The 15,734-nt window shown below is 37.0% G+C and overlaps 1 protein-coding gene across 1 annotated transcript in view; it reads right to left on the bottom strand.

Annotated features, from left to right (window-relative positions):
• LOC129236351 (uncharacterized) overlaps positions 1-15,734 on the bottom strand; it is a 40,941-nt gene that overhangs the window by 3,918 nt on the left and 21,289 nt on the right. The window contains exon 3 of the mRNA XM_054870693.1: positions 1,475-1,648. Within this exon, the coding sequence (XP_054726668.1) occupies positions 1,475-1,648 (174 nt within the window). The remainder of the gene's footprint in view (positions 1-1,474; positions 1,649-15,734) is intronic.

The raw sequence follows: 15,734 nt of genomic DNA, 5'->3' as shown, positions 1-15,734 counted from the left end.
GTGTTTACCAAACGACCAAGAGTGCATTTTTCGATTTTTACAATGTCTGATTTGATTGAGCAGAGAAGTGCCATCAAATTTTGTTTGCGGAATGAAATTTCGGCCACGGAAACGTTTAGCATGTTGCAGAAGGCATTTGGTGATTCGACCATGTCGCAGAAAAATGTTTATAAGTGGTACAAAGATCTCAAAGAGGGTCGAGAACGTGTTGATGACTTGGAGCGCTCCGGACGACCATCAACGTCAACAGATGACCAACACGTCAATAAAGTGAAGGAGTTAGTGCTCAAAAAACGTCGGTTGACTATTAAAGACCTTACTGATATGATCGGAATATCAGAAGGATCTGTGAAAACCATTTTGAAAGACCATTTGGGCCTACGAAAAGTCAAATCTCGTTTGGTACCGAAAACTCTCAATTTTTTGGAGAAAAGTCGTCGCGTTGATGTGTGTGAAACAATGCTTTCAGACTATCAGGACAAGCTCAAATGCATCATTACGGGAGATGAGACTTGGATTTATGCTTACGACCATGAAACAACCGACCAATCAAGCGAATATCGTGCTAAAGGCGAGGCCAGACCAAAAAGAGCACGTCAAAGTCGTTCAAAAATAAAGGTCATGATGACAGTTTTTTTCGATTTTCGTGGTGTGGTGCACTATGAATTCCTTCCCCCTGGCCAAACTGTTAATAAGGAATATTATTTGAGCGTTATGCGTCGTTTACGTGAAGCAATTCGTCTAAAAAGACCAGAATTATGTGCCAACAATTCTTGATTTTTGCATCACGATAATGTACCATCTCACACTGCACTCGTTCTTCGTGACCATTTCATCAAAAATTCCACGCATATCGTTCCGCAACCACCGTATTCGCTTGATTTGTCTCCGTGTGACTTCTGGATATTCCCAAAACTCAAGAGACCACTCCGGGGAACGCGTTTCGAGTCGATTGAGGAGATAAAAACTGAATCGAAGAAGGTGCTGATGGCTATACCGGAAATGGACTATTTGGCATGTTTCGGGGATTGGAAAAATCGTTGGCATAAGTGTATTTCATTATTTTTAAGGGGGTGAAATTGATTTACAAGAATAAATAAAGATTTTTCATTTTACAACCAAATTCACCTTACTTTTTGCCCACATTAGTATAAATTTTAAGTAGTTCCACTCTACTTTTTCTTCAGGGTAGTAACTAAACAAAGAAATAATTTGATTCGTCAGTTGAAATGCAAATTTTACATCCTGACATAAGGCAAAATCAGATTCGCAATTATTTGCACAAAATTATCATTTTTAAATAAGTAATGGCAATATTTATAATAAGTTTCATTGAGCTTGAACAAAAACAATCCTTTCAATTGGGAGTCGTTAGTGTTAAAATTTTCGAAAACCAACGAAAATATTTGCTGAAAAACCTAATTTTTTATCATTTGAAAGGGAAACCTTATATTTTATCCCAACTTATACTCACCGCCACTGCAAATGTCTTTTAAAACATCCTCGAAAAATCCATTCTCATTATCGCAAAGACAAAGTTTTGTTTTGGAAATGAATTTAGCCACACTAATTGTACGATTGACACTTTCAAATTGACAAACCAAACCATCCTCGCATTCGTTGCTGCTGTTGCATTTGTGACGCAAACCTGAAATCAGAAATACAAATGCACATATAAACAGTCGTGCATACACATACATATATAGAAATATAAAATATGTTTATTTATTTATTTATGTACTAAGCCAATGAATATACAGTCTGTGCCAGAAAAAAGTACTGTTTTTTTTCTTGTAACTTCAAGATATACTTCGTTCTGCTTTTTGCTGCGTAATAGTCCCACTCAAGGGCTACGACGCCAGTGCTAACTCAAATGAGTGAGAAGTACGCGAAGCATTTTGAGGCGGTATTTTTATGCACGCATTCGAAAGGGCCGAAATTATCTAATGCCGTAAAAAAAAAATCAAAAAAATTTGTTGTAATGTGGAATCAGCGGTATAATGTGTAAAAAAATGTACAAAAAAACAGGATAAAGTGGTCGTTCAACTTTAAGCGGACCTCTTATTTGCAACTACGCCAAGCACACACAATTCCTGCTAAAAAGGGAATAGATGTGAGTATCAACACCATCGAACGACGACTGAAGGATTCGACAAAACCACAGTAATGGATTGGCCCTTCCACTCCCCGAACGCCAACCCCATTGAAAATGTGTGGGGAATTATGAAAACGCATCTTATCGGATAGCCAGTCCACGATTCAAAGCAACTCGTCCGTCAAGTTCGCAAAATCTGCTGTTTGTCGACGAGCTACGCAGAAAAGCTGGTTCAAAGCATGAAGAAGATGCCGAGCTATAGTGCCCATTTACACACGGAAACATTTGAAAGGGAAACATTTTGTTCGGTGGTGAAGGACGGCCGCGGAAGAGAGAAGGGAATTTGTCTCCTGTACTGGCGACACGCTTTGCTCTTCTTATTCGTATTTCCAATCTTAAAGCAATTTTTGACAGTTGCTTCATTTGTTTTCTTCTTTTGTGGGAGAAAGTTCTGAGTTATGTGTTGGTTTTCAATCAAACGGAAGATAATAACGATGACAAACATCCGAACGCTGCTTGGGAAATGCACGATTATTTTTGCTAGTAAAGTAGGTATAATTTAAAATATATTATGGGGCATGTTTATGTTGAGTTCTAATTTTCCCCGCATTTCTAGATACTCAAGTTAATTTTAAGTTAATTATTTATATATGAAGTATTTTTAATTTAATTTTTTTATTCAAGTACAACAATTTATAAATATAATTAAATAAAAAAACAACAAATTATTTATTATTTAACCAGTTTGCATTTTTCATTCATATATTTAAGAAATTGTTGACGAACGTTTACCGCTTTACATGTTAGCGGGTTGTAGAATATATTCGAACCAGAAGATGTTAAAGTAGTAAACGTCAAAATGTGGCCGAAAACAATTTTGCCCGTGTGGCCGCGAATGAGACATGAAAAGAGAATTTCCAGATGTCTCCGTGTGTAAATCCGGTGATACTCGATAACGATGAAGATTACACGGCTTATTGAGTAATTGCGACTGGTAGTTTTGTACATACTTTTTTTCAAATTTTAAATATATATCTTTTATACTTCACGAATAATCGCCGTTCCTTTTTTCTGACACAGACTGTAATAGATTCCTATAGGCTAAGTAGACATATTTTAAGCATAATAGGCATTAAAAAAGGGAAAGTACAGTTAAACTATTTTCTTTAAATATTCAAATCGATCGTTTCATGAAAAACGCTTTCCACGCATATTATTTTTAGGTCTGGAAACAGGTGGCAGTTGCGTGGGGACAAATCTGGTGAACACGGTGGATGCTCCAAAAATTCGAATTCGAACGCCGAATTCATGGATTTTAGCTGTGACTCGGTGCATTCGATGCATGAAACAGAATTTTTATTTTTTGAAAACTGGTTCTTTTTTCACGAATTTTTTTCTTCGGTTGATCAAAAAGATTAGAATAATTTTCAGATTTTTTAGGGTTTTACAAGTTTGCATGTAATTCACAAACAAAATTTCTGTCGCATCCCAAAAAACTGATGCTAACAACTTCTTGGCCGATTCCATGACACGAACTCGTTTCGAAGCCGAAGAATCAGGTTCACACCACTCCTTAGCCTCTTGTTTTCATTTAGGATGAATCACTTTTAATACACTTTTATTAGCTCGGGTTGTATGTATGTATATATGTATGTATGTGACGGAATCTTTGAGCTTAATTTTCACTGGCTTCTAAAAATCTGATTGACTTGGAATTTTGCACACCTATCAAGGACGGATGACATTGCAATAATTTGGTAAAAGTTTTCCATTATCCTTATTAGGATTGCCAGGATTAATATTTTCTTTTTTTAGATCTTCTGTAGAAGAGTAAGAAAGACAGAGCTAACGCGCGGTCTGCGCATGCCTGCACTCTCCGAGTTACTCTTACTAATTTCGGGAGTCTACGACTTACTCTTTCGAATTCGAACTTGCTCGGGCACGCGGCACTGCAGTACGAATAGAAGGCTAGTTGCATTCTCACTTTGTATAGTCTTTACACATGCGTAGATACTACAAGTCTCATACACGCAAATTTACTCTATTCAATGTTCATACAAGATGAAATAATTTTCATATAAGATGTAATTTTATTAATTACAATAAAATAATCAAAACATAAATTTTGAAATTATTTTACGGAACAAAATTTTGGCAAGTAAAGAAGGAATTTATCATTACCATAATTTCATTTATAAAATTTTATCGATTAAAGTACAATTCATAACAAAAATTAACTAAAAAAACCAAACTGGACCTTTACATCTCGTTTTGATTGTGTCAATATAATCCATGGTCTCCTTTTTCTGTGCTGAGAGTATCTATTCTGTGTCAAGGCCAATGCTGGCCTTTCTTTGGACATGTAATCGGTAAAGAAGGAATTAAATATAACACAATTAAATCGGGCTATAAATCACTGACTAAATGAAAACAATAATTTTCATTCAGAAAAACTGGGCTCGACCTTTAATCAATGATCTATATGGGAAAAAGTATGTATATTAACATATTGATTATGTCAGTATATTTTGTTGTTACCTCTCCGTTTCAGAATAATTCAAATTAGAGTTAAAAGAGTGGGATGCATTTTGCTTCACTTTCATAACCTTCTGTACATAGGTAGTTGCCAATAGAACGATTGTAATATTTACTATATCAGGCATCCCACGCTTTTAACTCTAATTTGAATTATTCTATTTGTATCTTAATTTTTGTTATAATTCTATTCTGAGGTAGTTGACTATGACTGATCGTTCGATTTGCTATTACTTCAATATAGGTCCCTTTGTCATTAAAATTTATTTTCTACGTTTTAGTTCGATTAGCAATAAAAGCGTGTTTTTTAGTTTTTTTTAAACTATTTTTTATTTTCTATAGTGTTGAATCGACGCACAAAATCCACTGTATTCTACTTGTTTGGGGTTAAGCTTATACACTTCCTCCAACGCTGTTCCAGTTTGTTGGTCGCTTCTGAAAAATAAGATTTGTCTAAATCTGAAAAATAGCCATTCGTTTCTGCAATCACCTCCTCGTTTGAATAAAATCTTTTTCCCGCCAGCCATTTCTGAAAATTGGGGCGCAAATAGTAATCCGGGAGCTCCGAGGTAGCCAAGTCTGGAGAATAGTGGGAATGTGAAGCGAGTTGGATCCCCATTTCCATTAATTTTGCCACCACAACTGTTGAAGCGCAACCTGGTGCGTTGTCGCGAAGGAAAAGGGAATCTCTCGACTTCCTCGCTTCAAATGCCAAACACAAAAAGTAGACAGAACTGGCTGAAACTTGGTGTGTGCTCTTCCAACATATGTGTCTAACTGAACACAACCAAAATACACACCTGTAGTGCCATCGCATTGACTTTGCACGAACTTTTCATATAAACCTCGTACTATTTGATGCACTATTGCAAGCAGTATTTTTAGATGTATACCTTCCAGTGCTGCATTGATATTAAAATTGTACTTAAGAAGTAACAGAAGCAACTTCCCTAACTGTCCTCTCTGACTTTGCACGTACTTTTCAAACGCCCCTCGTATACCCTCTACTCAAATATGAACGAGACGTTATCAATAAAACGGTCCGCGGATGACATATGGCAAAAATAAATTTTTTATTTTTTGGTAGGACTGTTATAAGCTTACATGGCAAATTTCAGCGTGATATGTCACATAGTTTGTTTTCTGTGCTACTGTAAACAAGTCAAGCTCGATTGTGTTCTTCGAATTTAACGATGGAAATTCAAGTTGAACAAAGAATTTGTTTGAAATTTTGTTATTCCAACAAAATTTCGGCTTCAGGCGCCTTAAAAATTTTGCAGACAACCTATGGGGACTCTGCTCTATCGCGTGCACGTGTTTTCCAGTGGTACAAATCGTTCAAAGAGGGCCGTACATCAACCCAAAAAACCACGCCAAAGTCGCTCAAAAATTAAGGTTATGCTGACTGTTTTTTTCGGAGTTCCTTCCGCAAGGCCGATCGGTTAACGCTGAATATTATTTAGACGTTTTAAAGCGTTTGCGCGAGAACATTCGTCTTAAAAGGAAGGAATTGTGGGACAACAAGTCATGGTTCTTGCATCACGATAATGCACCAGCTCACACATCACGTCTTGTTCGCGATTATTTGAACAAAAATAATGTTAATATCGTGCCGCAAGCACCGTATTCGCCTGATATGGCTCCATATGACTTTTTCCTGTTTCCCAAGCTCAAGTTGCCGCTCCGTGGAAAACATTTTGAGACAATTGAAGTCATAAAAGAGAATTCGAAGGACACACTCGAGCTTGACTTGTTTACAGTAGCACAGAAAACAAACTATGTGACATATCACGCTGAAATTTGCCATGTAAGCTTATAACAGTCCTACCAAAAAATAAAAAATTTATTTTTGCCATATGCCATCCGCGGACCGTTTTATTGATAACGTCTCGTTCATATTTGAGCAGAAGGTATATCTAAAACACACCTGTTATTAGCATGTCTTTTGATGCAAATATATGTAAATATGTATTAGGAAACTGTGTCATATGACTGGCTATTTTTATTAAAGTCAAACCACTTACACACTGGAGCATTAAACCAGCTGTACATACATACATACACACCGACATACATAGGTACACAGACTGCATTGGTAAGCAGTGCTTTTCAACAACTAAGTAAATAAAGTGAAAATGTGTATGACAAAGTAAATAGAAACAAAGCCAAATGTGACACAAGAAAAGTAAATAAAGAATTAAACCTGCAAAAGATATGACGGCATTGTTTGATTTTCATTTAGGCTGGCAAAGAAATTAGTAGCAAAACAAAAAATTGAATTTATGCAAATCATAAAAACGAAAATGAAATACTCGTATAGAGTAAGTCCAGCAAACATATGCAGATTAAGACTCCAGTAAGTAGCTAAGTAATAGGGACAACAGCTCATTTTCTATGTGCAAAGTAAAAAGTCCTTGAAGAGCAGATGCACGTACGCCATCTTTATGAGCTCATTAAAATTGATGAAAGTGGCTACTCTGTAAAATGCCCAGTGAGTAAAAGCAACACCCAACTGAGGTGTAGTTACATTTGTGCATATGTTGTTAAAAAATGCAAAATTAATTATTTGCGTATGTATGTGTGTGTGTGTGTTCATGCAAGCGAAAACACTTCTTTACTTTATCATCGGCAATGTTAATTGGTACTGAAATTATTGCTGCAATGAACCAATTAAATGAGCGTTTCACACGCTTATTGGAAATGTCGTCGAAGAAATCAACGGTAGTTGCTTGCATGCAAAAGAATTTCATGCAGCGTAAAAGTTACATTGTGTTTACAAATTATAAGGCAAATTGTAGATGATTTTTTTATTTTTAACTTTTTTGTTTTCGTTTTACTGTATGTTTGGCTTTTAAGGGAATTTCATCATATGCGACCGAGTAATTTCGGTATTTAAAGAGAATGGTAATTTTAAATTTCATTGCAGTTATGGCACCAAACCAATTTCAGATTACTCATACCACCTGATGCCGCTCTTATTACATAAATATTGTGCTCTATACTCGCATGTACCTGCATTACTCATACGCCCCGTTGAAATGGGCAGTGAAGTCGTAATTGTGCTGCGCTAATCAGGTTCAATTGAAATTTAGATTTTGTGAGATTTCAGATTATAATAGGTCACCTCACATGAAATTCCATGAATTCCAAACACTCCTGCAAAGACATTTTGCTTTGGAATGCACCGCGTAAGCTGCAGTTAGGAGAAATTTTCATAAACAAGCCGCTAATGGAAATATATTATACCTGACGGAAAGTACCAGGAATGTTTAAATAAAACAAAACAGAGTTAAATTTAAGGCAAATTTATTTTATCTTCTTCAAAATATGACCCGTCTGAAGCAACACACATGTGCCAAAGCTTAACACAGTCCTCCATGCACCCCTGGTAAGCCGACGAAGTGATGGCCTTCAGCTCCCTCTCAAACGCTTCAAAATGGATAAATAATATTCTGTACTGACTGTCTGGCCTGATGGAAGGTACTCATGGTGCACTATGCCTTGGCAATCGTAGAAAAGAGTCAACGTCACCTTCCCGGTATTTTCTGATCATAGGGTATAAATGGGCTAATCCGTCAATATTTACTTGTCTCCAACTTCTAACCACTTTTTGACGTGATAACGTCTTATAATTCGATTTAACAGGCTGCACGCACGAAAAAATGAGTCGTTACCTTGCTCATATGTCGTTACCTTGCTCATTGCCGTTACCTTGAATGAACTGCAAGCGAAAGCGCGGAACGAACGACAAAGCAAACGAACGGCAACGTTAGACATCTTGCTCTCTCCTACTTAAGTGAGCGTATATGTGTATGTATATGCGCATATGTACATATATAAATTCACTTATTTGTATTTGCATATGCCTTCTTATTGATTATTATTAATTTGATTTACTTGAAGAATTTAAAATAAAACCAAGTTTGTTAATAATACCTGTTGTTTTAATGTTATTATTATTTTTTTGACGTGATAACGTCTTATAATTCTATGTAGCCGGCTGCACGCACCAAAAAATGCGTCGTTACCTTGCTTGAACAGCATGTTATGTTATGTTCTGTTATGTTATGTTAGGTTATGTTATGTTATGTTATGTTATGTTATGTTATGTTATGTTATGTTATGTTATGTTATGTTATGTTATGTTATGTTATGTTATGTTATGTTATGTTATGTTATGTTATGTTATGTTATGTTATGTTATGTTATGTTATGTTATGTTATGTTATGTTATGTTATGTTATGTTATGTTATGTTATGTTATGTTATGTTATGTTATGTTATGTTATGTTATGTTATGTTATGTTATGTTATGTTATGTTATGTTATGTTATGTTATGTTATGTTATGTTATGTTATGTTATGTTATGTTATGTTATGTTATGTTATGTTATGTTATGTTATGTTATGTTATGTTATGTTATGTTATGTTATGTTATGTTATGTTATGTTATGTTATGTTATGTTATGTTATGTTATGTTATGTTATGTTATGTTATGTTATGTTATGTTATGTTATGTTATGTTATGTTATGTTATGTTATGTTATGTTATGTTATGTTATGTTATGTTATGTTATGTTATGTTATGTTATGTTATGTTATGTTATGTTATGTTATGTTATGTTATGTTATGTTATGTTATGTTATGTTATGTTATGTTATGTTATGTTATGTTATGTTATGTTATGTTATGTTATGTTATGTTATGTTATGTTATGTTATGTTATGTTATGTTATGTTATGTTATGTTATGTTATGTTATGTTATGTTATGTTATGTTATGTTATGTTATGTTATGTTATGTTATGTTATGTTATGTTATGTTATGTTATGTTATGTTATGTTATGTTATGTTATGTTATGTTATGTTATGTTATGTTATGTTATGTTATGTTATGTTATGTTATGTTATGTTATGTTATGTTATGTTATGTTATGTTATGTTATGTTATGTTATGTTATGTTATGTTATGTTATGTTATGTTATGTTATGTTATGTTATGTTATGTTATGTTATGTTATGTTATGTTATGTTATGTTATGTTAATGTTAACTCATTCTCTATATCCATACAAAATATCTATCAAACAAATAAAATTAAAATTTTCTTTTGAAAAATGCAACCATTCAATTAGTATTTTCTTATGACGTTATCACGTTAAACTATCGTCAGTAAACCGACTTTACAGACAACCTCTTTTTTTTTCATTATATTGATGTACCTATATATAAACTCGACCAAGTTTACTGAAAATAGACCACTCAAACAAAGGTTTCTTTGTTATAAATTCAAGGTAAAACATTGCACATTTCAGCACAGCGGAAAATTTTGTTTCTGGCTGCGGCATAAGTTTATGCAGTCAATTTAAGTACATATGATTACATAGTACTTAGCCTGTAAATTATAATATTTTGTTTAAGTAGACTCTGTTTTGATGTCGAAGTGTTCTATAAAAAAACGTGCGAATACTTATCGTTGTCCTAAATTTGAGCGAGCAACACTTTACGTAACTAAACATAAATATATACATGCATATATTTAACAACATATAAATATGTATATCTACTTATATATACTTAGTCTTAGCATAGGTAGGTAGGTAGGTTAGATGACAAGAGTACCACAGGTACACTTTAAGTAGCATTTACCGCATTACCGTTTCGATACCATAATGTGGACCACAACCTGCGAAAAATTTAGGGAAGAGAAACCATCTACACCCATCCACAATGAGTTTGGAAATTGAATGGCAGGGAATACCCTATCATCTTAAGCTTTTTGTTTCTGTCGTATTGAGGCCATAGTGTTTTCGATATAGTACACGATGAGACAGACCTCCATCTGTCTTGCGCTTTTTTGAGAAAGAAATTGTGCAGTTTCCCCTTAACAACGATCAAGGGGCATCGATGCCTGAGATTGGGACAACTAAAACCGGTTTTGTCGACCTCTTCCTGGCAAGCTCATCGGCAATTTCATTTCCATCTATATTCCTACGCCCAGGAACCCAGTTAAGGGAAATGTTTCCTGCACGTACGCGACGTTTGAGTTCCTCCTTAGAGGAGTTGACCAGAAGAGAGCTACAATAGCGCAACAATAGGGCCTTGATCGCAGCTTGACTATAGAAAAAAATATTAATGTTCTCTCTCAACAGGGATTCCTAAGCATTTTGCATGCTTGCAGGATCGCCAAGACCTATGCTTGAAAAACGCTGCTCGTTACCGGCAGTTTAAAGAGACTGAAATATTGGCTGATTTGGAGAAAACCCCCGTTCCCACTCCAGATTCCTTCTTGGATCCGTCAGTGAAAACAGGGGTACATATGTCCGTGCCGATTCTCCCTTCCTTTCAATCTTGCCTGCTCGGAAAAATAGCCCTAGCACATATCTTACCATAAATTCAGTAACAAATTTTACAATGCATACGGCGAGAACAAATTTACAAAACAGAGTTCCATTATTTTTGCTTTTGTTCATTGTCATCATTGTCTACTCATAAATTATACTCAGTTTCGGTGCAAATTTCGTTTGTTAACAATGGAGTGGATAGCTAAGGAAAATCGCAGTGCAGTGATTGCATTATTTAACTGAGGTAAATGTGCATGTGGGATTTACGAAATGCGGAAAAAAATTAATATTTGAAGAATGTTTCTTTATCGCACGATAAATCGATTTTCCCAATCATCTCAAGTGACAGACAGAAAAAGAAGTGGTCGCAGTTTTTTCGGTGACACGCGGTCAACGGCCATGAAAATATTCTTTTCGAAGATTCGAAAATTTTCACTGTTGAAGAAGTTTTTAATAAGCAAAACGACAAAATCTATGCTTAAACTTCTAAAGATGCAAAAAGACTGGCCGTATGGAAGTCCACACCAGAATGTATTAGACTACAGTTTGAGGTCAAAATTGGAGACCGTGGCCTGCCGAAGACCTCGCAGAAATTTGGAGAGTCTCAAACAATATTTGGTTGAAGCAGCGACGTTAATATCCATGTAGACTTGCATGCTACAATAGCTGATTGGTCTAATCCTTTGAAAGCTTGAAAATTGTGACCATTTCGAATGAAAATTGAAAAAAATTGGTTTTAATATTTACGTGATTAAATAAAACTAACTTCATTAAAAAAAGTAATATAATTTCATATCTATAACGAGCTTAACTGGTAACAGAACTTATGTCAGGACTAAGTACCTATATATCAACGAATGTATTTCTAACAAACCTCTTTATTTATTCATTGTGTTATATTTGACGTTTCGGCAACACCACGTGAGATGATAATTCAATATTTTTATCGAAAAGTTGGGCATTTTTTAGTATAATCTTACATATAACTTAGATAAGCTGAATCTTAAAATTTAATCTTGAAGGTAAGGTTGGATTAAAAATACCTTCGCGCCATTAGTACCGTCGTTACTACGTGTGCGGTGATTCCACTAAAAACATTCCTCTTCTTCTCTTGGACTTTTTCCTCAACCCTGAGACTGCTTCCGCATTGCTTCGAGATAAAGATCCTAAGAAGGATACATTCACTTACTCACCCTGCGTCGCCTGTTTTGAAAACATACGTTTAATGCTCTTAAGCATAAGTTTCTATTTCACGCCTTTTTTTCGGATAATATCCTGAACGAAATTGGTGGCGGCATTCCATTTTTCTGCGCCTATCATCATTTCCTTGATTGATTCTTAAGAGCTGTTCTCTCTATATTCTAGCTCTCGCATTATCGTGTTCAGTATCTCCACAAATGCAATTTGGTAGGTTCACCTTTTCCATTCGCCAGAAATACTTGCGAAAGGACCAATGCCCGAACAAAAACTGTATGAGGTAATAGTTAACTTCACCGTGCTTTTTTTTCCACCAACTTTTTTAAATCAGGTATAAGCCTCGGATACACAGTCCACACTGAGCATATGGAGGGAACACTTCTGCAATTTATATTACTTGCTGGCGATGACGCACACAATTCCGACACAGTAGAAGATGACCCGATACCGCCAATCGACGATAATTTGGACGTTCCACCACCTAGTCATGCCGAAGTCAGAGTTGCCATTCAGCGGCTCAAGAATAACAAAGCGGCTGGCACTGACGGCTTGCCCGCTGAATTGTTCAAGACTGGCGGCGATGTGCTGATAGGGAGCATGCATCAGCTCATCTGCAAAATATGGCTAGCAGAAAGCATGCCCGACGATTGGAATCTCAGTGTCCTTTGTCCTGTACTGAAGAAGGGTGACCCGACGATCTGCACCAACTACCGGGGCATCAGTCTTCTAACCATCGCCTACAAGGTCCTGTCTAGCGTCCTATGTGGAAGACTTAAGCCGTTTGCCAACACACTGATCGGGCCTTATCAGTGCGGCTTCAGAAGTGGTAAATCCACCATCGACCAGATTTTCACATTACGCCAAATCCTGGAAAAGACCCATGAAAAGCAAGTCGACACCCATCATCTCTTTGTCGACTATAAAGCTGCGTTCGATAGCCCGATAAGGGATTGCCTGTACGCCACCATGTCTGAGTTCGGTATACCAGCAAAGCTCATACGGCTTTGCAGAATGACGTTGAGCAACACAACCAGCTCCGTCAAGGTAGGAAATAACCTCTCCGAGCCATTCAGTACCGTCCGAGGTTTCAGACAAGGCGATCCACTGTCATGCAACCTCTTCAACTTCGTGATGGAAGGGGTGCTCCGAAAAGCAGGTGTGCATCGTAATGGCACTATTTTTTACAAATGTGTCCAGCTCCTTGCGTACGCCGATGACATTGACATTATCGGCCGCTGTAAGCGAGATGTCACGGCTGCGTTTTCTGCTATCGAGAAGGAATCATCACGAGTGGCAGTGAACGAGGGTAAAACGAAGTATATGTTGTCTACAACGCGGAGCACACGGCGTGTAGGAACGCACGTCATTGCGGACAACTATACTTTCGAAGTTGTGCCAGAGTTTGTTTATCTTGGCACCGCCGTTAACAGCAACAACGATATCAGCCTGGAGATCAAACGGAGAATCACTCTTGCTAATAGACGCTGATCATACCCGTGTTGCTTTATGGCGCAGAGGCATGGGTAGTGTCACAAAGCGATGCAGCCGCTCTTGGGGTGTTCGAGAGAAAAGTTCTTCGTAAGATCTTCGGTCCTGTGCGCGTTGGCGAAGACTACCGTTCAAGAATGAACCACGAGCTGTATGAGCTCTACGCCGACATTGACGTAGTTCAACGCATCGCTATCCAACGCCTGCGTTGGCTAGGGCATGTCGTGCGTATGGATGAAGAAGCTCCAGCAAGGAAGGTGTTCGAGGGCGAAGTCCAAGGGAGCCGACGAAGAGGAAGACCAATGCTCCGGTGGAAAGACCAAGTGGAGGAAACCCTATGCTCGCTTGGTATACAGAATTGGAGAAGGCGCGCGCGGAGGAGAGGCGCCTGGAGAGAGCTAGTGAGGTCGGCCGTAACTCGGTAACGGGTTGTTATGGCCACCTAAGTAAGTAGGTAAGTATAAGCCTCGCTGTCCATCTACTGTAGGGTTCAGAGTTCCATCTTGATTCCCAAAGTGTAAGCGTTTGAATTCTAATGTCGGAGAAGTGTGATACTGGAATTCCTGAGATTTTTGCCTGCCATCGCCGTTTGCGCTCTTGAGCTAAAACATCTATAGGGATGGTTCCGCTCCTAAATAAAACCACTGCTTCAGATACTGTTCTGTATGAAGAATCCACTCTGATGGCACAGGTGCGTTGCCCAGATTGTAAAGTTTTTGGCCGGCATTTCACCCTTAGCGAATCTGCCGATGGTTCGCATCCATATAAAAGAATCGAGTTCGTCGTGTCCATTAAAAGTTTTCGCTTGCTCTGAGCTGGACCTCCAATATTTGCCATGAGCTTACTTAACATGCCGCTTACTTTGACCACTCTTTTTGCCGATAAAGTGTCATCGAGTACTTGCATATCTACTTCTAATGGGATACGTCTGCTGGTTAGAAGGATTACTCTGTTTTCTCTGTGACCAGTTTTAATCCGTGGTCTAATAACCGTACCTGAACTCGATCATCACTTGATTTAATTTTAAACAAATTTCGAGTCTTTACTTTGTATGGTTTTTGTTGTAATTGAAATTGCAAAATAAATGAGATTATTTAGATCAGCCAGATATACCTAACATAAACTACAAAATAAATAAATAAATAGTCAAAACTTATCAATATGTGGTGTACACTTTCTTTTGACATTGATTGTAGGTCTACAATGAATTTCAAGGCTTCATAATTTTATTTTTATAAAACATGTTTGGCTTAATGAGAATTTTGCCGGCTTTTGGAATTTTTTAAATTTTTTTGTTATCTCTTTGGTATTTTGTATTTGTTTTTTATTATTTTTTTTTTATATTTTTTTTTTTTGGTGTTTTGTATTTTGTCTTTATTTTTTATTTTTGTTAATAGGTCTATCGATAAGTTCGTGCGGTTTTACAACAGATGGCGTAACTTGATTATTATTCCATCGATCCACATTTCCAAACATTCATTGGAGAGCTACTGTCGTAAGGCACAAACGTCAGTATAAGTTTTTTATTTGAAGCGTAAACAACAATATTTTTACCACACTTGAAAATGTCGAATTTCGTGCCAAATAATGTGTTTTTGCGGGGAATTCTTTAATATGAAGAAAAAAGCAGCCGAAAGTCATCGTATCTTGGTGGAAGTTTATGGTGAGCATGCTCTAGCTGAGCGAACGTGCCAGAAGTGGTTTGCACGCTTTAAAAGTGGTGATTTTGGCTTGGAAGACGAAGAACGCGAGGGTGCGCCGCCAAAGTTCATGGATACCGAATTGGAGGAATTGCTCGATCAAGATCCGGCTCAAACGCAAGAAGAGGTAGCAAAAACTTTGGGAGTTGATCAATCAACCATTTCCAAACGTTTAAAAGCCATGGGAATGATCCGAAAGGTAGGCCATTGGGTGCCGTATGAATTGAAGCCAAGAGACGTTGAACGCCGTTTTATGGCATGCGAACAACTGCTTCAACGGCACAAAAGAAAGGGTTTTTTGCATCGAATTGTGACTGGCGATGAAAAGTGGGTCCATTACGACAATCCAAAACGTCGGGCAACGTATGGATAC

The sequence above is a fragment of the Anastrepha obliqua genome, chromosome 1 (assembly GCF_027943255.1).
Source record: "Anastrepha obliqua isolate idAnaObli1 chromosome 1, idAnaObli1_1.0, whole genome shotgun sequence".
In the NCBI taxonomy this organism is placed as follows: Eukaryota; Metazoa; Arthropoda; class Insecta; order Diptera; family Tephritidae; genus Anastrepha; species Anastrepha obliqua.
This window is presented reverse-complemented; position numbering and strand designations above follow the sequence as displayed.